Here is a 22,621-nt window from a genome sequence, read left to right as displayed (position 1 = left end):
GATATTAGTTAGTTATGATTGGTCAAAAGTTTTAAAAGTACGCTTGAGTTTGCACAGTTTCGAAATTTGATTGGTCCGCTGATGATCCAGGCAGCTCGATAGTGCGATGACCTCAGTTTCGTCACACGTTACAGCTAAAATGGCGACCTCCAGCGACAAGTCGCCGTTGTTGGTGAATATTGAAGACGATTCCGTTGAAGTTCTCACTCTAAACGCTCAAGCAAGACATCCTTCTGTTAGATCGGAAATTTGTGAAGAAAGAAAGGACACAGAAAATGACAGAGCACAAGAATCAGATGATATTGTCGCGATTTTTGTCGTGGCTTTTGACACCCGATCGGGTAAGTTGATGTGCTGAATTTCGCTCGCCACTGTTACTTGACAGCTGCATCCCAGCTGTGAAGCTCTGCCGCTTCTGCCCCGTAGAAGTTCTAGTGGGCCCGGGCCGGGTGGAGCTCCAATACACTACAATCATACAGACCGTAGTAGTTTGGTGAATCAGATTGGCAAGACGGTGCTTGTGTGGAATCATCACATCAGGGTGACCAGATTTCACAAAATGAAATACGGGACAATCGACAAAAAAGATCAACAAAGAAGGCTTCACAGTTTTCGTGGTGTTACTGTTACTGTTAGTGTTAGACTTGTGAAAAAATATAAAGAATTGGAAGGGAGGGCGAACGGAAGAATGTAGGAGAGCAGCGGTGAAGGAGAGAATGAAAAGACGAAAGAAAAGAGATGAATTGAGAAGAAAGAAAGAAAAATGAAGGAAAAATTAAAAAAGAAATTATAAAAAGTAAGACTAAAAGAAGGAAAAAAGAAAGAATAAAAGAGAAAAAAAGTTTCCGTCATTCTTTGAATTGAATATAGAAAGAAAAAAAAGAAAGGAAGGGAAGATGAACAAATGTGTGAAAGACAATATAAAGGAGAGAAAGAAAAAAAAAGAAAGTAAGAATGAAGTAAAGAAAAATGTTTCCTTCATTCTTTGAAAGAAAAAGAAAGTAAGAAGAAAATCAGGAAGGGAGGAAGGAAGGGAAAGAAAGAATAGGGAAAAGAATAAGAAGGAAAAATAAAGAATGAAAGAAAGGAGGAAAGAATGAAGAGTTCAAGAGAGGAGAGGATAAAAAAAGAAAATAATAGAAGGAAAGAAAGAACGAAAAGAGGAAGGGAGAAGGAAGCAAAGAAAAGTTTAAGGAAAGAAAGAATGAAGGAAATAAAAAAGGAAAGCAGGTAAGAGAAAGAAGGAAAGAAAGAAAAATGACCACAGAGAGAAAGCATCAGGAAAGAAAGACAGGAAAGAAAGATAGGAAATAAAAAAATAGATGGAATAAAAAAAAGCAAGCAGGAAGGATAGAAGGATGAAGAAAGAAGTAGTACTAGTAGTAGCCTGCCACTCACAGGCAGGAGGCCAGTTCGTTTGCAATGTATTGGGTTAGCAAGAAAATTACCGCAGAACTTGCAAAAGTTTAGTTATCGATTTTATTGTTGTCTCTGCTTCATCTGTTGGTGATTTGATGAAAATTTGTCACTTTTAAATGTATAAGAGTCTAACTACATTTTGTACATTTTGTATTCTGAAATACGGGACAAATAGGCATCCCGGGAAGGGTTTGTCGGGACGCCGGGACAAAGGAGCAAAATACGGGAAGTCTGGTCACCCATCATCACATACAATGTCTTGGGAACCTATTTTGTTGCATGTAAAATAACCAAGAATATTTTTTTCAATTATTATGTGGCTTGTTCTGACACGACAAGTGACGGTTCTTCCTCCAACATGACTAACGTTAAGTCTACAGGCATATCAATCATACCCTAGGCCCATAGCCCCCCCCCCCCCTCAAAAGTAAGAAAAGAATGTGATGCATGTATATGTATGTGAATGACAGGCACATGCATGTACGCAGGGGGGGGGTTACAGTATTTCAACCCTCCCCCCTCAGATTTGTTGAAACTTTTTTTTTGCTTGTCAGACTTTCATTCAACTCGAACCCCCCCCCTGTTTCAAAAATCCTGCGTACACTACTGGTGAATGAAGAGACAAAATAAATGGAAAGACAAACAAAATAATTAATGAGCAATTGAGAGAATTTGGATTCATTGATAAGTGATAAATGAAGGAGTGTGATAATTACTGAGTAAAACATCAGGTTCATGGAAGGTTTTGTCTTTTTAAAACTTAAGCCTAGCATGTATTTGTCTAGTACAGATGAATTGGATGTGCTGTACATGCGTTTCTACCACCAAAACTCCCTTTCAGCCACCCAAATCATGCAAATGTACCCCCAATAGTAACAGGTGATCAGCAGCAGGTGTTTTTTGTGTTAATTTTGTGTCATTTCCTGTTATGAAGATCAGAAGATCGCCTCAGAAGCAAGTGTATATTATGAACTTTAAAGACATATTTCATAATTTTTTTCTTTAAGAAATTTGATCTGAACTCTTCATATTACTGTAAGAGGATATGTATTGAACCTACCCTCAATATAATTATTTACATGAAAGTATAGAGAAGTTTACAAACTTGTTCTGTGTTTGAAACTGAAATTGAGCTTCTCTCATTAAACAGCAATATAGATAGATAGTTTAGACTTAATTTTCTAACAGAAGGCTGTATATATCTGTGTATAAACTTGACATGTTATATGTTATATCTTTTTCAGGTAATATAGTAGAGTGGTGTCTGCCCGATGATATCAATCTTGATGGAGTGGAGTTTAAAGCTATGGCGAGTGGATCACATACTGTCCTCACAGATTTCATGTAAGATCATAGCATTAAGTCAATTTTGCTTACTACTACTGCACCCATGTATCTATCGACACAGATATCATATCATTTTGCAGTGTATCACTTTGTAAGCTATTCTTATTAAACATCACTTGAAATATCATGTTTACCCTGGTAGATTGCCTTAGAAAGTTCTTTGTGTAAACTTTCTTAGGACTCCTTATTTTTTTATTAAACTACATAAATACAAATTACTATTTTCCCTTTTTGATAATTTTTTGTTTGTTTTATCTCCTAATTGTGATACGTGTGTTCTCAGATCATCCTCTGTTTGGTTTTGTTTGTAATACTACTGAAGGCTGTCGGGTTTGATTCCAGATGAATTCTAAGAAAGGGAATGACAAAAATTATATAGATTAATTCATTATTGGGACAGGCTTTAGAGATATGTAGAAGGGACCTTTTCTTAATGGCATTCTGAAAATTTCTGACACGCTGTTATTAATTCATACAGCTACTTCAGGAAAGACAGGTACTATGGTCTGAGCTGTTTTGAGAACATGCACGTTGAGAGTGCTGCCGAGAGGGGAGCGAGAATGAAATCTGTTGGGGTCCTATCAACATCTTACACCATGCTACACAGACATATGACATTCTTAGAACACCAAGTCAGGTAAGGATATCCCAATCTTTGTGGCAAGCACTTTCAATACCAAACTGAATTTAATGACAATCAAAATGCAATAGGATGGTTCAGGGGGTCTAGCATGTGACCTCCTAAAGTGAAAGAACCATGATGGACTCGTTCACACCAGTTGAAGTGATTTATAAATCTTATGTACATGTTTGTAAATTCTTTGTTATGTGATTTTTACTGGTACCTTATTAATGTACATGTATGTTATTTGTTTATGGTTGTAATAATAATAATAATAATTAGACTTATATCGCGCCAAATCCACTCTGTAGAGTGCTCAAGGCGCTTTTTAGGAAATTATAAAAGAAATTTAGAAGAATTGAACAGAAATGTTTTGAGGTAATGTTTGAAAGTTTCAGAAGTCAAGCACTGTTTGATGTTTTGAGGGAGGCTATTCCATAGCTTAGAGGATGAGTAAACAAATGGTTGTAAAAGTAATTCATGTTGATTTCACTGGATGAATCAAGTGTTTAATTTTCTTGTATTTGGAAGTATGGAACATATCCTCACTTTTATGGTGGTATGATACATGTACATATGAAAGTATCTTGAAGGCATAATACTCTGCATTTCTTTCAGACATCTCTTGCATGCCCCAGGAAGGTATGAGGATCTGGAAGCATTCTTCGGTGATCACAAAGCTTCCTTGCCTCTCTCCAGAGACTCATCATGGGAAGGTATAGCTTCCGTCTTACATAGTTCTTCAAGTCCTCTTCATCAAAATGCATCAACAGTAGTCAATTCGTCTCAACTAACTCCTCCTAGCTCAGACGAACACCGTCCACATATGAAGGTATGTTGTTGATCGCATTTTCTGGGAGGCAAATAGCTGGCTGAGAGGGATGTCATCGTTAAAAAAAAAAGAATTCCCACCTTTTCAACTTACTTTTGGCCATAAAAATTATTGTGTTCAGAAGGGGCCATTCTTGATTCTTCTCCTACTTAATTATGGCATCGTCAATTGAAATAAGTCAATAAAAATATTAATAACTAAATCAAAAGATGGTTAAAGACAGCTTATCTATAATCTGGTATTAAGAACCAGCTAAAAAAATTGATTGATAATTTGTTTCTTTTTCTATCTCATTTTCCTTCTTAAAGATCACACACCCTGCTGGATGCTTCAGTCAATTTCTCAGTTTCTTTGGAGAGCAAATCTTTACGTTGTGGAAATTTATCTTATTAAGAAAGAGAGTTCTCTTCTTTTCACCACCGCCTATAGGCGTTGTTTGTTATAAAGGTAAGAAATGCTCATGGACTCTGTTTCACAAATCAGTAACAAATACTAAATTTCAATCATATAAATAAAATTGCCTCTGTAATTGCACCATTTAAGTCAATTGTAACAGTACCTTAGAGCTTGTATTTGAAAACATGTTTTGTGAAACAGGGCCTATTGACGTATGAATCTGAACTAAATTTCAGTTTCCAGTTATAAACATGCGAGGTTTTTATTATTGTATGTATTAGGCCTAGTATGTATATTGATAACTCCCCCTCCTTTGTTTTTAATGCAAAACATAAAATGCAACCATGCATTCATTTTGAAAAATGATTGATTTAAATGGTATCTATTTCATTGATTTCTTGCTCTCTCTTTCTTTCTATTACGGCTGTAATCACACATTGAAAAATATATGTAAACGTATATTTATTTTGTTTCATTACATCCAGTATATTGTGCGAGTCTGATGAGCCACCATGATATTATCCTCAATTCAGCTATTGAACAGAAGCCATATTTTTATGTTAATATTGCGGATATTGACACCTTGGAATCAGAAATGTCCTACATTGCTTGTAAGTATTTATGATGAGGAGCCCAGTGGCCATACACCTCCTGACTTAAACATATGATTTTACATTTGTCATTCTAATGATCTAAACTTCTGATGAGAATCAATATTTCTCAGAGACTAATTTATAAATTTTCTTGTTCAATAAGCCAATCGATAGTTCGGTCATAAGCAACTTTTCTCAAACGATCATTCCCATATTTTCATTGGGGTAAGCACTATCACTTTTCAAATAAAGATGTTGCATAAGCTTTTCCTCACATTTGGTGTATTCAAATTCGAAGAAATAAAGTCGTAATTTATTGAGAAAAATCATCTCTATATGTCTCCATTTCATAAAACTTACACAAATATGGTTATTGGATCAATGTAATCTTAGGTAACTTCTTGTTTTTGTTTTCCAATCATTTTGTTAAAACCAGGGTGAGATATACATGTACACATGTTTCAATGTTGTTTTTTTTTCATCTGCAAGAGCAGTGCGCATTTTAGCTTGCATGCAGCTTGAGCGCCGTAGATTGCAGACCATTCAAGGAAGAAAAGACAGAAAAATGGTCATTATATGCAGGGGTTCTCTGGGGACAGGTTGCTTTCATACATGTACATGCACTATTCTTGGATGGTGGTAATGATGGTCCTTACAAAGACTTTATAGATATAGGCAGTTTCTAAAACTGGTTTAATCGCATTCCAGTTACCGATATCTTTGCTTTTAACAGGCACAACAGAGAAGATCTTCCAGGAGAAGCAGAGCTTGTACGACGTCTACGTCGACAACCAGAACGTGACGACCCATGCGGCCAACCTGAAGGACCTCCTCAGACCCAATGAGGTGGACAAGGAGAAGTTCATGAGGCTCAACAACCAGAGGGCGACAGCAGTCTTCAATGCTAGGGAACAGGGTGTAGAACCCAGCTCAGAAGAGGATGATGAGATCTTTGCCAAGTAGGTTCAGGACAAAGCCCAGTTTCATTATTCCTTTTATCATTGGCAAGTTCTAAAGGCCCAGTCCCACTGCACTTACAGATGCAGAGAGGATGTAAAACAGAAAAGAATGTTGTCATCCGTTGGAAAACATTATGAATCTGTTATGTACTCTTTGCATACGTGTTTCATACGCTCTATATCCATTGAGCATCCGTCCACTGTGATTTCATTGTTCGTCCACTTTGTTCGTTGTCTGGAGCGAATGGAGCCACCCCGAAATTTGCTTGTCCGCTGTATCTGTTATGAATATATTTTGTGTCCGTCGGCCAGTGGGACCAGGCCTTAAGCTACTGAAATGGTGCTGTACGATTGGTCAAGAGTAAATTGGTTATAGATATCTAGAAGTTGCTGTTGACTACATGTTTTATGGAAACAGGGTTAGGTTTAGTTTGGGGGGTTTACATGGTTTTCTCTTTACCATCTATTTAGAGTTTCATGAACCACCTTGGTGGTGATTTTCACAGACAAATTTTCTTTCATCCAATTAGATGCAAGAATTTCAGTAACTTAAAACAATATCAGTGAAAATGTTCTCATGCAAAGTTGCTTCATAAACAACTACCTGAAGTGAACTTAGACCCATTCTTTGTACAAGAGATAGATGCTTTTTCAGGTTGTGCCTGATAGTGATTTTTCGGCAGAGACCAGTTAACCGGCGAAATATTTAAAATGTGTAATAAATTGCCATCATTTAATCAGTCACACAAATCAGTGTCTTAAAGTCCTGTCATGTTTTGTTGCTCATGATTTCCTGTTCTTGATTCCCTGTTAATATTCTTGTTTCTTCAGTTTCTTCCTTGAACAAAACAACCACATCTTCCAGACGTTACATGAGATTTCAAGCACGGAAGACAAGTCTCTTACCAACGACCACATGAAGGCCATGGGGCTGGATCCCATCGGTGATCGCGCTTTCATTGTTGACCTCCTGGAACTCTACGGCATTGATGTCATTCTTATGATCGATGCTCCTTGCTGTCCTGTCTGAAGGGGTCACCTGTTAGCTGTACCAGAGTGGGTTCTTCTGATCGTATCACAAATGAGGTTTTAACATGCTGTAAATGCTACCTTTTTCATGATTATTGATTTTCATGCTGGCATGTTCACAGGTCCTTTAATTTTACTTTACATATTTGCTCACAGTTTTTTTTCAATGCAAAAAGGGGTAAGATTTCCTTTGATTAGAGTTATAATGATAATGATAGTCATATTTATATAGAGCTTTTTGCCATAGGGTACAAAGTGCACTATTGCTATCCCCCCTTTAGCTCAACCTAAATCTTTATCAACAGCGCTCACTGCATTCAAGGTATCATTTCTATTTGGTAACATTGACCTCATTTGGGTCTATACTTAGAAAATGATTTCCTGTCTGAGAGATATGACTGGATTAGTAAAATGATTATGGTAATAAACCAATTCCATGTACTATTTAATCATTTTGATAAAGAGTGCTCATTACAATTAGTAAAGTCTTTGCAGAGCTTCCTCACAAGGTGCTAGAGCATTTTAAATTATTTTCTTCTACAAGATACCATACTCCACTTGGGTAGAGAGCAGCAAATGCAGGTTATTGCCATGCTCAAGGACATTAGCCCAAGGTGCATTTATTCATTATTCTTTATGTAAGAATACAAAAGAGAAATCCTGTAAGTGGATGTGTTGAAATCGGTGCTCATTTCCAAAGAGATTTCATAAATGACTCTTAGGTGTAATCATTGTAGGGTATGTGGTCACTTTTTTTGTGAAATGATACAACATAAACCTCCATGGAAGGAAGTAGAAGTGACCTTGATAGGCAATTAGCTTTGTTTATGTTTTAGAGATTGGGTTTATTCTTGTAACTATCTTATAATTTGACAAATTGCCAGTGCTCATATCATGCAAACTGTATTGAATACAGGAGAAAACTTGATATATTGCTTTTGGTGGAAACAGGGGTGGGGGATTCTTAGGTATGTTGCACTTTTTAGTGCTTTTGTAAAATAAAGAAAGCATGATTAATTTGTGATATATTAAATGAAATAAGAAAAGGACAATTTTTGTATCAAATAGATAAGATACCCAGGTTATTATTTATTTTAACATTAAAAAAATGATTTTGAGCAGTGTGTGTCAGTGCAATGAATGTATTCAAACTATTCAAATGAATTCTATTTAAACATTTTGATTGACATATCGGCAATTTCCCTGTTTCTCCGAAGGTATAAATGGAAGAAAAAAAATCTATTTCACTTATTTATTTGCTATTTTCAAATATGTTTGTGCAATATTGTTGTTTAGAGCAAATGTTTTTTTCTTATGCTTTTTATGCAATGGGATCTTTCATTTTGTGACCAGTTAATTGCTTATAATTATGTTACATGCATTCCTCATATTGGACCTTCAAATTAAAGAAATAGTACTAAAAGGGTCCATAATTATGATCTCGTTATTCCCTTCTGAAATCTTTATGAATTATGACTTATGAGTGTCACAAAACGTAAAATTTTGCATAAGTATTAAAGTATACTTGTGTACAGCAACGTTTAGTATATAATAGTTTGGAACCTTTGTATTAGAGTCAATTGGCTTGAAATCAACACATATGGTATTCATGCAGTTAAGTATTATCAAATAATTCCTTCCCATTCCATTATCTGAACTTGAATGACTTATAAGCTTCAACATGTGTAAAAGTAGATGCAATCATATAAGATTAATCATAATGAATAGTTGTAAAGCCAAATCCACTTATGCTAAATGCTCATGGAAGTGAGGATCCAGTACTTTTGCTAGGTTGCCTGTTATAAATTGTTCTTCCGACCTAAAAAGTTTCCCTCTACAAAATCCTCTACAAAATAGGCCTTTTACAAAATTATGTTCTGATTTCTCAAGTTTTGAAGAGAACGGAACACTGCCATCCTTCCAACCCTCCCCCCCCCCCCCACACACTTCCACTCTTCAAGCTGTCAGTCTTCTGGTATATTCAGTTTATTATTTTTTTTAAGATTAGATTTTTTACTTGATGTTTAGACTTGAACAAGATGATTAAATTACTCATAATTCAAGCAATAGGTTTACTGTATGTGTCATTCTACAATGTAATGTTGATAAAATCTTTATATGACATTCAGCTTCATAATTGATTTTTTTTTCTTTTTGTTTTTTAAAAACTGTTGTAATATTCCTGTTGAGTCCCTCAGATGTTGCTTAAACCATATTTCATTTAGCTCTTAATATATGAACAATCCCTCTCGATTGCCATTATAGCATTGAGTAATCATTCCAAAAAATAAAAACCTTGTTAATTTGCATTACTAGCTAATTTTTCTGCTGTTCTAAAACATTCTTTAAAAAACATTTTTATTACAATTTTCTGATCGGATTTTTGTGAAAGATCTATGAATGGTAAAGTACAGACCTTTTTTCCGAATGGACTCTTTTGGGTATGAATTGTTTGGTTAATGAATTGGCAGGTATGCAACGGCAATTATCATGTTTCTGGTGCAAGTCTTTGTAGAGAGCATATTAAAGCACATTTATTCTGCAGTTGTATTTACTACACTCTTGCTACCTCAAAGGAAAAAAAAAGATATGATAATACAAATAGGTCAGGGGTTTTGTTTCCCATTCAGTCTTGTAAGAAAAAAGTATATGTATTTGCAAGTTTTCATTCTTGTTGTTGATTTAGTTTTGATAGGAGAGATTTTGTTATCAAAGAAGCTGATCAAGCCAGAGTATGCAGTCATGTGTCTGCTTCAATAAAATAGGAGGTGTTTTTATACACCAATTTAAAGGTGAAGTTCACCTCAGAAAAAATATTGATTTGAATAAATAGAGAAAATCAAACTAGCATAATGCTGAAAATTTCATCAAAATCAGATGTAAAATAAGAAAGTTATGACATTTTAAAGTTTCGCTTATTTTTCACAAAAAAGTGATACGCACAACTCGGTGACAATGCTTGTTGGATTTTTCTCTTTTTATTGAAATCAACTTTTTGTTGGGGTGGACTTGTCCTTTAAGAGTGATAAATTTTGTGACTTAGACATGCATTTCATATTATGATAGTAAATGTATACTTATCCTATAATACCTTAATATTATCAATAATGTTATGATACTGGTACTCAATTATTTGAACAGTGTTGTCAAAACTCAGTCAGGCCATATAGATATATTTTTTAATATGATTTTACTCTTGTTTTTAATCATGTTTGGTGCTTCAGATTGACATACACAGTTCTCCAGATTGACATAGCCGTTCTCCTACAAATTGGGGAAATTTTGGAAAGTTTAGTCATTAACGGGGATTGAAATGAGCGAGAACCTTATTAAGCATGCAAGAGCATGTTCCAGTCATGTGCATAGCTACGCAAAGCTTTATGGAACAGCACCAAGTATTAGTAGGCTTTTGTGGATAAAAGAAATACATGTACATGTCTTATCTTTGATATTCACTTTATATGTTTCACATGTGGCATTGATATATTTTGCAGTTATGTGGTCTCAGTACTCCGAAATGCTCAACTCTTTTTATGTGATTTTTTAAAAATCAAACTTGCTACTTAATTCCATTGTGTTCATATCCATGCAAGTGTAAATATCAAATTTTGATGATTGTATTTCAGTGATATGCACAAAGTCATGGCAGTTCAGTTTTCTAAGATGTGAAATGAAGGTGTACATTTATATATAGAGTATATTTGGTTCAAGGGATTTGTAGTTATATTTTATTTTTATCATTTGGAAGAGGTGGACACTGAATATTAATATTGTATCATAGTGCAATAGATCTGTAATGGATACCATGCTTTATGTCATAAAACATTTTATTAAATGACTTGACAGAACCAAGTATTAAGTTTGTCGCAATTTTGCATGTATTATAAAATCAAGAAGAGTGTTGAAAACTACCCCATAGATTGAAAACAGATTAATGAAATGAAAACTGGAGAATTAAAAAATATTGGAGGGAGGCAGATAGAGACTGTGGGAGATAGGGAGGAAGTGGGAGGGAAGGAGAGAAGGGATGGAGGGAAGGAGGAAAGGGATGAAGGGAAGGAGGTAAGGGATGGAGGGAGGGGGAAGTAAGGGAGGGAGGAAAGGGAAGGGGGAAGGAGGTTAGGAAGGAAAGGGATGGAGGGAAAGAGGAAAGGGAGGGGGATCGAGGGAAGGACGTAAGGGATGGAGGGAGTGGGAGAGAGAAAGAAAGAATATGGGAAGGGGAGAGAGATAAAGATTGGGACGTATGTGACGTCCCGTTTGATGTATTATGTGGAATGGGATAGAATTATAAAAAGAATGAAGCAGCTGAATATCAGTGCATTATGAGAAATAACTTAAGTAGTTAGGTCAATGGCAGTTGCATGAACTATCAATTTTAGCAACCTGGTTCTAACCCTCTGCTTATTTTTTATATTTTCTCATAAGATATTGGCGGTCAATAATGGTTACATAATTTAACAACGTAAATGCAACAATGTTTTTAATCTTTTGAATGACACCAAAGAAGATTTTCCTTCATCGATTGAAAGAGTGCTGCGCAGTAAGAAATGAATACATATAGACCCGGAAATGAGCAAATTTCTCGCTAAATTGAAACAGCAAGTTTTGTATATATGTGCAAGTTTTTGCGTGGAGACACACTTGTTGATCAAAGTTTCAATCAGGGTCTGTGCCCGCAGACTAGCTGATGACTACCCTCGACCTCAACTAATGTGCTACAGATCCGGGATTTGGCTCCTGTGTTATCTGAACAACTTTATCACGAAATTGTGATATCCGAATTGGATATGAGTGCAAAAAAACTACGTGCGATGGTACGTATCAGTACTGTGCGAATTTGCGGAATTACTATGTTGTTCGTTCCTGAAAAGGGCTGATAAGTAGTAGGAAAGCTGAGGATAGACGATGATTTTGGCTTTATTTTGAGCTGTTGATCGGTAAGATCTTTGTAGCGACCAATTGAAAAATACCAGGCATAGGTATACATTTTTTAATTGCTTATGTAATGTATATTTCGAGTTCAAAATAAAATAAACATTATTACTTAGACGGGACGCTCTCTTCGCAGCGAGAGATATCCAGCAATATGCAGCGGGCCAGGCCGGCCGGACAGCTACAGGCCGAGCGGGGTCCCAAGCCAAGGGGGTCAGCGGCCAGCCGAGCGCGGGCTCTAACTAAGTTCAACTCATTGACGTGAGTCGTGACGTGATCTAGCCTAGATCTACTCTGTATGATGGGGCGAGTGATGGGAAACCATAATTTGCACACATTTTAAAGATTATCAAGAAGTTGATTTTCAATAAAAAAATTCTCATGTTCACACAAAATTATTATATTAGGGGCCGCCCGCCTAAATCAAAATCATAATTTTTTTAAATACCAAACGAAGGCAAGATCTCAGTCAGACTCAGAGTCAAAGTCAAACTTCAAATTCGCTTGATTTTGAAAAGTTGAAAGAATTATAAAGTAGACTCTACGTTAGATCTAGGTCAAGGGTTTCACTGTTATCGCAATCTCAAAATTCCATGACGATCGACTAGTGTGCGCTCGGGTGAACAAAAATGTCATAAAAAAGTGTGACCTTAATTTGCACACAATCGTTTTACAAAGGCAAAGCTTTTAGCCTTTGCCTTCAGAAAAGAAATTGAGCAAACAAATCAAAGCCAAGGTAAGATAATTGTATCAAATGGAGGTTGAAATGCCATAAATTCGACTGTTATCATGGTTATCACATTTTAGTACTAATTTGAAGACCTCTCTACTTGCAAATTGGCGATTTCTCGAAGCTTGTCAAGAAGTTTGGATTTTCTTGGAGCCCCGGGGGGGGGGGCCACTTGCCTACTTCCATTGACGAGTGGATACCATGCGTAACCATGGGGTCTCGAAAAGCACCCTAAACACTAGACAGGAATAACCGTCGTTTCTGGGGATTTATTTAACAATTTCAGACATTTTACTATAATCCCCATTCACCGATGGTAGTGTGTTAGTGCGAGCCTGCATGTGTAATCAGGATCACCAATTCGGGCGACCGGGTTTTGTCTAGATTTTTTTTTTTTTTAAATTCTAAATGACGTTATATTATCTTGAACGAAGAACCACTCTTTTCGTTAGACTCTAATCTTTTGATTATATACATATTGCAAGAAAATATACGTTACCGATGATTTATTCCTTATTTTATGAAATTTCTGCCGGAGAGGAAAAAATGGCAGCCGTGTGTTGCTGCCCTCTACGTTCAACAAGTTGTGCTTTTATCAGGCTTTCCGATTAGAATTTTTTGATATCCTGGCTAATCAATGCGAGCGACAAGTTCCGAACGCACGCACATCTACAAGCGCAAAGCAGCGGCACAAATTGCGATATATAGCGACTGGTAAATACGTCTGTAAGGATGATGACGTCATCCAAGATGTAGGGACAGTGATTTTCCGTTTCTAAAAATTGCCTTTTCCGTTTCAGAAAATCACAAATTCCGTTTCAGCATGTCTGAAAACGGAAATTCCGTTTCCCCATAGACTTTGTGTACATGAAAAAGTGACAATTCCGTTTACATTGAAAACCAATACGCAATGAGTAGCGCGATGTCAAAATGCTAGCGCTGGTCAAAATTTGCATCTACCAATGTACTAACATCGCTTTAAAATCCATTTTAATCGAAGAGATTCGAGCTCAAAAACTATTTAGAGAAACACAATCAACATTAATACATCCTCACCTTTCATATTATTAGCATTATTTTATGGTTACATGGGATTTTATCGCTGATTTGGGGACTTTTCGGACATCGTTTTGAGCAGTCGACGACTTCCGCCTATCCGCCATTTTGGATTTGTAGAATCACCGTGATCATTGTATCATGACCGAACGCAGAGGGCAGCAACACACGGCCGAATTCTGCCTTATATGCGGACATCAGTGTAAACTAATTTGGATACGATCGAGTGATGGAGGGGCTCGAGTGCAGTATTGTTACGATGTGTTGATTGTCATGATTGTTGTTGCAAAGTGAGATCGTGTTTTTTTCAGTTGATATTCGTATTTTGTTGAGGATTTGGGATTCATTTCTGTTGATATTTTGTGCATTTTGAGAAAAAACAAGTTTTCCGTGATTTTCCGTTTGAAAAGACACTTTCCGTTTCAAAAGGCCGATTCCGTGAATTCCGTCCGTTTTCCGCTATCGCGGAAAATCACTGTCCCTAAAGATGGCAACTTATGTTGACCAACGAAAGGATCGAAGATGACTATGTTTTCATCATCATTTGTAAGGAATTAGTGGTTACTCCGATCTAAGGTACGATATTTCTGAATTTTAAATATTTTTTCGTAGATTTGATGTAATTTCTCTTTTAAATGTGACATTTTATGTACAAAAAAACGATCCGAAAATCGGGTTTCCGCCAAATGTTAGATCTGACGTTACTGCTAATACGTTGGCTGTATGTACGGGCCAAGAACTCTTCAGTCTATGTATTGGTGAGTGGAGCCAACGCAGTTCAGCGGAACAACCAAAATACAGGGACTGAAGCTTTTGGTCTACCTAAACACGTATTTTCCATATTCTGAAAATGCACCCCTGAAGTGCCTGAAACAAGTATTGGCGTGTGAAACCCTACCCTTAACAAGTATTGGAAACAAAATGATACTCTTGGCAAGTATTCCCTGAATTGACCCCCTAAGCAAGTACAGCGATATTTTTATTGTTATGTCACGGACGTCGATCGTCGGTTTTACCTTTACGTACATCATTGGGTTTAGTACAGCCCAACCTCCCACATCTCGTACAAATCGTACTCTAAACACGTAGCATTGTTGACTCTTGGGGCAAAAAGTACATCCTTTATAAAACATTTTAGTCTTAATTTTTTACACCCTCGCAAATTTGACCCTATACACGTAGCTTTCCTAGCGAAAATAGATACCCTTTTTTCATTATTTTAGTACGTACGTAATGTGCCCTATCTTGAAAAAGACATAATTTTTACTTGTTTTTTTGGTCGCACATGGTATCCACTCGTCAATGTAAGTGCCCCCCCCCCCTGGGCTTGGAGCGGACGTAAATGGTAACAAAATTTGCCAATGTTTTGCCAATATTTTCATAATTAGAGACCTTACCTTAAATTTTTTTACCATACTGAGTAATTTTGGGTCGCTTTTTCTGTTTTTCAAGATTTGATCATGTGCAAAATTAGGTAACGCGCGAATTAAGGTCATACCAGGTATTCTTCCATAAACTCTAAAAATGGCTAAGAAAAGTTTGAAAAAGAGCAAAGGTAACTGTCGTATGCAGTCGGTAGGCAGGTCCCCAAAAAGTGATATTCATGACTATCTAGAGAGGTTTTGCATATTTAATGAGCTTGATGCAGACCAAAACACCTCTTTTAATTTGGTCATTGCTGATCTAAATATTCATAATTTTTGTATCATTGTAAAGAAGAACAATAATTCTTTCAGGTCGTGTTAGAATTTATTTCAAGATTTTGTAATGTAGGTGAAACTTTTGATCTAAAACATGCTACAAAAGAATTATTTTCATCTGACAAAAGTTGTTATTTTTACACTTTATTTTTGTTTGAGAACAAATGATTTTTAGATCATGATAAAGCTACAATGTATATAGCCGAATACAGGGTTCCCAGCCCATCAGGGAAAATTATTTTACTTTTTTCCAGTTAGGGAAAAATCAGGAAATTTGGTTTAAAAATACCTCAAATCAGGGGAAAATGCCTCAAATAAGGGGAAAATCAGGAATTTTCATTGGCCCAAAAGTGGAAAGCATGGTAGTCAGTCAGACTCTGTTACATTTTGTTGTATATCAAAACAACTACCATGGTTTTAGTGGTACTAATTAATTTTACATTATTGTTTTTATGACTGAAAATACGTGTAATTCACTGCAACAACTTAGAAAACATGAGAAACTGGGAACGGGTTTATACAAATTTTTTAAGGGAATTTTTAAAACTTCATCAGGGAAAAATCAGGGAATTTTTTTTTTGGGAAAAGCTGGGAACCCTGTGAATATCTATGCTTTAAAATGGTATAGGTTTCAAAACAAGAGTTGGTTTAATCGGGTCAAGATCACACTTTATTGGCCAAGTACATTGAGCAGCTTGAAAACAAGAATACTGCGCTCTGATTGGTCAAAGAGACCACACTCTCAACGGTTCCAGTGCTGGGTTCACTACTATTTTTACCAATCCAACGTCCAACTGATCACTTTCAAAAGTAATGCCTGATAAGATAGATATATTTGTTTATAATAATTACATCCTAAATTTTAATGGATGGATAAATCCTGATAATCTAGTCATTCCCAATCTAAACCAAAATCTACATGCTGCGCTACAGTGCTCCGTTGATGAGTGATTACGTGCGCTGACTGACATACTTTGCGTTTAGACTTCGCGCTCAGTATAATCTATGTAATTAGTGCCTGCGCCGTCCCTTCATGGATCATCTCCAGGAGAGACAGCTTACTGATCGGCGTGTCCGAGAGATCGCATGATCTGAGATTTCAATGATGGAGTAGTGCACTATTCTATCATTGATGTCGTGGAATAGCAAATTTTCCTCATGGGCGTTTTGTCTCAACATCATAGCTAGGGTATATGTTTGATCATGTGATGCTATGTGAACCAATCGGTGGACCTTAAATTTATTATACGTAGGATATATGTAGCAAATGATGTCATCCACTAACTATTTCTTGTTCTTTATTATAGAATGTTTCAGTTACTGCAAATTCAACTTAAGGAAGCCTTGTATTGAATCACAATAAATAATAACATACGGCAATTTGACATGTTTAGTAGGGACAGTGATTTTCCGCGATCGCGGAAAACGGACGGAATTCACGGAAAGGGCCTTTTGAAACGGAAAGTGGCATTTCAAACGGAAAATCAAGGAAAACGTATTTTCCCTCAAAATACACAGAATAGCAACAGAAATTACTCCAAAATCACAACAAAATGAGAATATTAAATGGCCAAAAAAACCCAGAAAACACGATCTCACTTCGCTACTATCATGACAATTCACACATCGTGACTGCACTCGACATCAGCACACTCGATTGTACCCCTCACCGTACCCGGCCGGCCGGGTTGGGCTTCACATGCACACATATCGTTCAACTCCTTACACGGTCGTGTGTTGCTGCCCTCTACGTTTGAAGATGTAACAGCACGATATCGTGGTCTTAAAATCCAAGATGGCGGATTGGCAATAGCCGTTGACTGATGATAACGATGTCCAAAAACCCCCAAAATTATCGATGAAATATCATTTCACCGTGAAATAATGCTAATAATATGAAAGGTGAGGATGTATGCATGCAAAATGGGTGTGTAAAAATATTTTATGCACCCGCATAGATCCGATTAGAACGGATTTTATTGTGTTGTTGGTACAGTAGCAGATACAAATTTTGACCAGTGCGAGTGTGCGTGTTGTGATTTTGCTATTTAATGTGTAAACGGAATTGTCACTTTTCCGTGTGTACAAAGTCTATGGGGAAACGGAATTTCCGTTTTCTGACATGCTGAAACGGAATTTGAGATTTTCTGAAACGGAAAAAGCAATTTTTTGAAACGGAAAATCACTGTCCCTAGTTTAGGGAGAACCAAACCTTTTTTAACATTGTTGTGAGGTGATGTGACTGATGTCATCTGTTTTCTCACTTGCATACCAGGATGTTCATGTACAAGTACATGTACTGTTTTGTTTTTTGTTTTTTAATTTTTAATTAAGTGAACTCGAACTTAATAATTTTCTTCTGTATCTATTATTTTTTTATTTTAATGAATTCTCAGTGTTATACATTTATGCTGAATTGAATTTCCTTTATTAATATCAACCTTTGTTGGAGTGAATTCTTTTCTTCTCCCATTTGAGTACATCCCTTTATACTTGTGAAGAAAAGGAGCAGGAACACGTAGTGCAGTGATCAGTGATGTATGGTTCAATATTAAAAAGAATTTGCTGTTTACCCAAGGTGCACGTAACAAAACTTCATCTGTCACTTAACAAAGAGTGACTGAAAAGAGGCGGTTCTTAAAGACCTCTCACTTTTATACAGTGATTGATCCTCGCCCCCCCCCCCCCATTCCCTTCTCCATATTGTATCTTCCTCCAAAACTCTGGTAAGTGGTGAGATTTACATGTGTGCTAGGTAGGTAACATGTACAATATGTAGGTGATGTTTGGTAGGCTCTGCATTCTTTTTTTTTTACTGAATGATAGTGTTTCTCTTTCTCATTTTCAGGATAAGTGGATCAAGATGGATAAGCACATTTGTGGAACCTGCGGGTCACAATACTCTACCATAGAAGATTTTATACAGCACAAACAGTCCGAATGTAAGTCGGTCTCAAAGACGCCTCAAGTTGTCCAAACTATTGCGATGAAGTTGTCTACGCCAGCCCAGCCCATCTCGACTCGAGGCCAAAATGGACAACATCACAATGTTGTTTCCTCAATCACTGTAGAGACAAGCTCAGAGACACTAAAAGGATCATCAGGTAAAGAACCTGAGAAACAGAGAAAGAAGAGGGTGAGAAAAAAGAATGCTGAACCAGCTGCTGGAGAAACACAAAGAAAGGCTGCAGGAGAAAAGAGAAAACCTAATAAATATCTCAAGCAGTTTAAATGTGACTTTGAAACCTGTACGTTTGCGACAGCTCACCGGAATGATTTTCGCCGTCATCAAAGGATCCACACGGGGGAGAAGCCCTTCAAATGTCAGTTTTGTGAGAAACAGTTCTCTAGATGCGATAAGATGAAACTTCATGAGAGGATCCATACAAAGGAGAAGCCCTTCGCGTGTGAATTGTGTTCCTACAAGTGTGCTGACGGGGGAAGCTTGAAGAAACACATGCGTATTCATTCGGATGATAGGCCCTACCAGTGTCAGCTCTGTTCCTATGCCAGTCGCAACTCTAGCCAGTTGGTTGTCCACCTCCGCACCCACACCGGTGACTCACCATTCCACTGCCAGCAATGCGATGCTAAGTTCAAAACCAACACCGATCTGAAAAGGCATATCCTTATCCACACAGGAAGCAAACCCTTTGCCTGTGATCAATGCAGTTATAAATCTCGTCTCAAGTGCAATCTAAAATCACATATTGAGACTAACCATAGAGGGAAGGCAAAGTACCAGTGCTGCCAGTGTCCATTCAAGTGCAGAACTCAGAAACAACTGAGTGATCATTCATTTAAAGAACATAGGAATTCTGTGGTTAGTGCTAGCAGCACATCTTCCTCCACCAAGACATGCAGAGAAAATTACAAGAAAGTTTTCTCATGTGAGTATTGCACATACTCGTCAAAGTACAAAAGTGCTTGGTTGAAACATACCAAGAAAAAACATTCTGAGCAATTGAAACTCTTGGATTCTACACAAGTAAAGACACCAACATCTGTCACGATGAAAAAAATTATTTTGAAGAATGAGAACAGATCGAAAGGAACAAAAGGCTCGAAACCAGTCATTCCTGTGTTAGATGGGAATAGACCATGGTCATGCAATATTTGCGGTGCATCATTTATAAGAGAAGACTCTTACAGGAGCCATAGAAGACAGCATGAAAAACTGCAGGAGAACCAAAATAGTGCAACTCACGAATCAATAGAGAATACTTCAAAGACATCTGATCTAGAATCTGAGAAGAGATGCACAGCTGATATAAATCATGGTACATTTGTGGTTACAGTAGGAACATGTACAAACCAACCCGTTTCAGGTGATGTTGAAAGGAGTGATCCTGTTAGAACGGAAGATACGTCTTTAAGAAATAATATGTCACAGTCTAATAACCAGGGTATCAAGAGGTATCCGAGTAGGAATGGAGCAGGTACTTCTTCTGATTCGTCCATGGTTACCTTGACAATACCTGACCCAATGTCCATGGGTGCAGAGGTCTGTATCTCGGGAGATACTTCATTGATTGGCACAGTTTTTCCCCATGGCAACCCTCCAAAAAATACAATAAACATCCTGCCAGAGTCCAGTGAGCCTCGAGGGAAACCCTGTCAAGGAGAGCTTATGACCATGATGCCAGTTAGCGTCGACGGGACACCCTCTGAACTTGGAAGCAACGTACTGCAGACAGAAGTTATTATAGCACAGGAATGTGACACTTATGTTCATGATATTGTTGAAGGCGGACAGTTACAGAAGAAAGATGCCATCCAATTTCGGCCCCTTGGCTATGGAACATCAAATACTCCCATTCTTTTGTCTACAGTGTCTCCTTCTACTGTTGTTCCCAGTTCTTCTTGCCAATCTGTTATCAATGCCATGAAGACTTCTCAGAACAAGATCAATGCTTTTGAAAATGTTAACGTGTCTTTCACCTCCCCATCCTCTGCTGCTTATGTAAACCTCTCTAATATTGATATTGGACAAGTAAAGACTGTGCCATTCATCAGTACTAATCAGTTGCAATCAGTTCATCCCCCTGTATCAAGAGGTGCTGTTCAACAAGTTCAGAGCAAAGACAACCAACATCAGGTACTGGCTGGGGACCAGAATTATATCGGAACTCTGAACACTACTACAAATAACAGTGCTGTGACTACCAGCTCAACCGCAACCTACCTCAACATGTCCTTATCAAGCTCAGTCACAGGTAGTCAGCCTGCAGATCAAACTTCCCTACCAAAAACTTTTCTTCCCACAAGAACATTTATTTTGAATGGAAGGGAGCTTAGCCAGGCTGGTCCAGCTGATAAAGGCAATGACTTCTAAAGCGATCAACCTGCCCAGTATGCATCACTAGTTGGACTACATCTGGGATTTCTTAAGGACAAGAGTGACAAGAATGCAAGGTAGGTTTTTAAACTTAAACTATGTAACAACACACTTGAACATATTTATATTAATTACATTGTAGGTGTTCAAAAGTAAAGGCAGATATGAAAGCATTGGCATATTGAGTGTTTAGGATAGAATATGTACATGTACCACATGCTTGTCTCAATCTGTTGTTCTTAATACCCCTATCAAACAAAATTTGAAGGAGGTCATAGAAGAATCAGTGTAGCCTACAGTTAAAGCTGTCAAGTCGGCAGTGGGTCAGTGGGTAATCCGTCTTTTGGTTTGTCTCTTGCAGATCAAACTACTTCCTCAGTTTCTGCCCAATGCTTATGAGAATTGGCACGCTCGTTGCTCTTGGGGTGAAGCTATGCCAGATACATTTTTTAATGTGTCAGGTACTGCATTGCCATGGTAAAGGCATATGCTCATGCTCATTTGATTTGGCAAACAGAAAGCAGTTATTTGCAATGCAACTTCTTTGAAACTGTTATTTGGCAAGCCTTGGCAGAACTCATTGTCCTATAGTGCATAAATGTAACAGTATTTTTACCATGATATTAGGGCTGGAGTCATTAATCATGTTCAGTGATATTTCATTGGGTTTCTTTTGTTAATCTCACTGTGATCTTTAATCATTCAAAATGCTATAATTTGCCTTGTAGTTTCCGACCTTCGGGTTATAGTTATTTAGTTAATCTTTTTCCTTTCCCGGCATCCATGTGACTCTCCTATTCCTATTGTTTGTATATGTTGTTTATGTATTTGATTATGCCAAATAAAATAATAATAATAATAATAATAAGGATGTCATTTACATAACTTTTCTTTCAAAGTTAAATTCATGTTCATTTCATTTCCAACCAAAAAAAATTCAAAAAAAAAATTATGATTTGGTTTGTAACAGTGGTTACCTTCGAGGGTGACTACAACCTATTTGTTAATTAAAATAACACACCAAAAATCATATGGTAGGTTTATTGTAAGAAAATTAGGCTGTATTAAAACGGTAAAAACAAAGATTTCTCTAGAAAAAGGTCACAAATTTGATAGATCTCTGTATTTATGGAGAAAAATTTAAGATATTTTCTTTCACAGATCACCCTTATTTACTTATGACCAAAACTAATGTATCTTCATTTGCTAATTTGCTAAAGTCAAGTGCAAAAAAAATGTACGAGTTTGAATTCCTACATTCTTAACTTGTGAAATTACTTTTAGTGCAACAAAAAAAATCTAGATCAATCGAATAGGGAAGTGCATTTTAAAAATGGGTTTGTAGCAAAAAAAATTGGGGCAATCGAGTGATGAAGTGGTTGTGTGGAGTCCATCGCTGGTGGTATGCATGACTCAAGAGGGCGATGATGTCAAATCAACGCTATCACTTTGAAACCTGTCCCAGTGTAAGTGTAGTGTCCTAAGGCCAAGCACTCTCTTCTTATTGCTCAGCATTAGATTACAGTGCCCCTGCACGTTTGATTGACAGGCCAAGTGAGTTGTCTTCATTTGCGTACTGTGTGTCCATGTGACCAAATGGGGCGGGGCTTAGATCTTGAAGCTTATTTGGGGAATGGAATTGGTTTTACTATGAGTATGAAAATC

General features: G+C 37.1%; 2 protein-coding genes across 3 annotated transcripts; both read left to right on the top strand.

Moving 5' to 3' along the window:
- The first annotated feature begins 45 nt into the window (after positions 1–45).
- LOC135153136 (DENN domain-containing protein 11-like) lies at positions 46–11,052 on the top strand. 2 transcript variants are annotated; one of them, XM_064095036.1, is made up of 9 exons: positions 110–341; positions 2,664–2,763; positions 3,245–3,403; positions 4,007–4,220; positions 4,529–4,667; positions 5,102–5,227; positions 5,943–6,168; positions 7,000–7,488; positions 7,673–11,052. In XM_064095036.1, exons 1-8 carry the CDS (start codon positions 140–142, stop codon positions 7,196–7,198), a joined length of 1,365 nt encoding a protein of 454 aa, XP_063951106.1. In that variant the 5' UTR covers positions 110–139; the 3' UTR covers positions 7,199–7,488; positions 7,673–11,052. The 2 variants fall into 2 exon arrangements, with proteins under 2 accessions (XP_063951105.1, XP_063951106.1); XM_064095035.1 differs by having other exon boundaries at positions 46–341; positions 7,000–11,052.
- Positions 11,053–12,023: 971 nt separating this feature from the next.
- On the top strand, positions 12,024–22,050 carry LOC135153135 (zinc finger protein 64-like). The gene is made up of 3 exons (XM_064095034.1): positions 12,024–12,137; positions 18,467–21,698; positions 21,826–22,050. Exon 2 carries the CDS (start codon positions 18,482–18,484, stop codon positions 20,951–20,953), a length of 2,472 nt encoding a protein of 823 aa, XP_063951104.1. The 5' UTR covers positions 12,024–12,137; positions 18,467–18,481; the 3' UTR covers positions 20,954–21,698; positions 21,826–22,050.
- Positions 22,051–22,621: the final 571 nt, after the last annotated feature.

This window comes from Lytechinus pictus, chromosome 2 (assembly GCF_037042905.1).
Source record: "Lytechinus pictus isolate F3 Inbred chromosome 2, Lp3.0, whole genome shotgun sequence".
Taxonomy (NCBI): domain Eukaryota; kingdom Metazoa; phylum Echinodermata; class Echinoidea; order Temnopleuroida; family Toxopneustidae; genus Lytechinus; species Lytechinus pictus.
Note: the sequence above shows the minus strand (reverse complement) of the source record. Positions and strands in the feature narration are given on the sequence as shown.

Coding starts and splice junctions, on each gene's coding strand:
- LOC135153136 (XM_064095035.1), top strand. CDS start 107: ATGACCTCAGTTTCGTCACACGTTACAGCTAAAATGGCGACCTCCAGC. Junction 3,404..4,006: donor TTCTTAGAACACCAAGTCAG/GTAAGGATATCC, acceptor CATTTCTTTCAG/ACATCTCTTGCATGCCCCAG. Junction 4,221..4,528: donor AACACCGTCCACATATGAAG/GTATGTTGTTGA, acceptor TCCTTCTTAAAG/ATCACACACCCTGCTGGATG.
- LOC135153135 (XM_064095034.1), top strand. CDS start 18,482: ATGGATAAGCACATTTGTGGAACCTGCGGGTCACAATACTCTACCATA.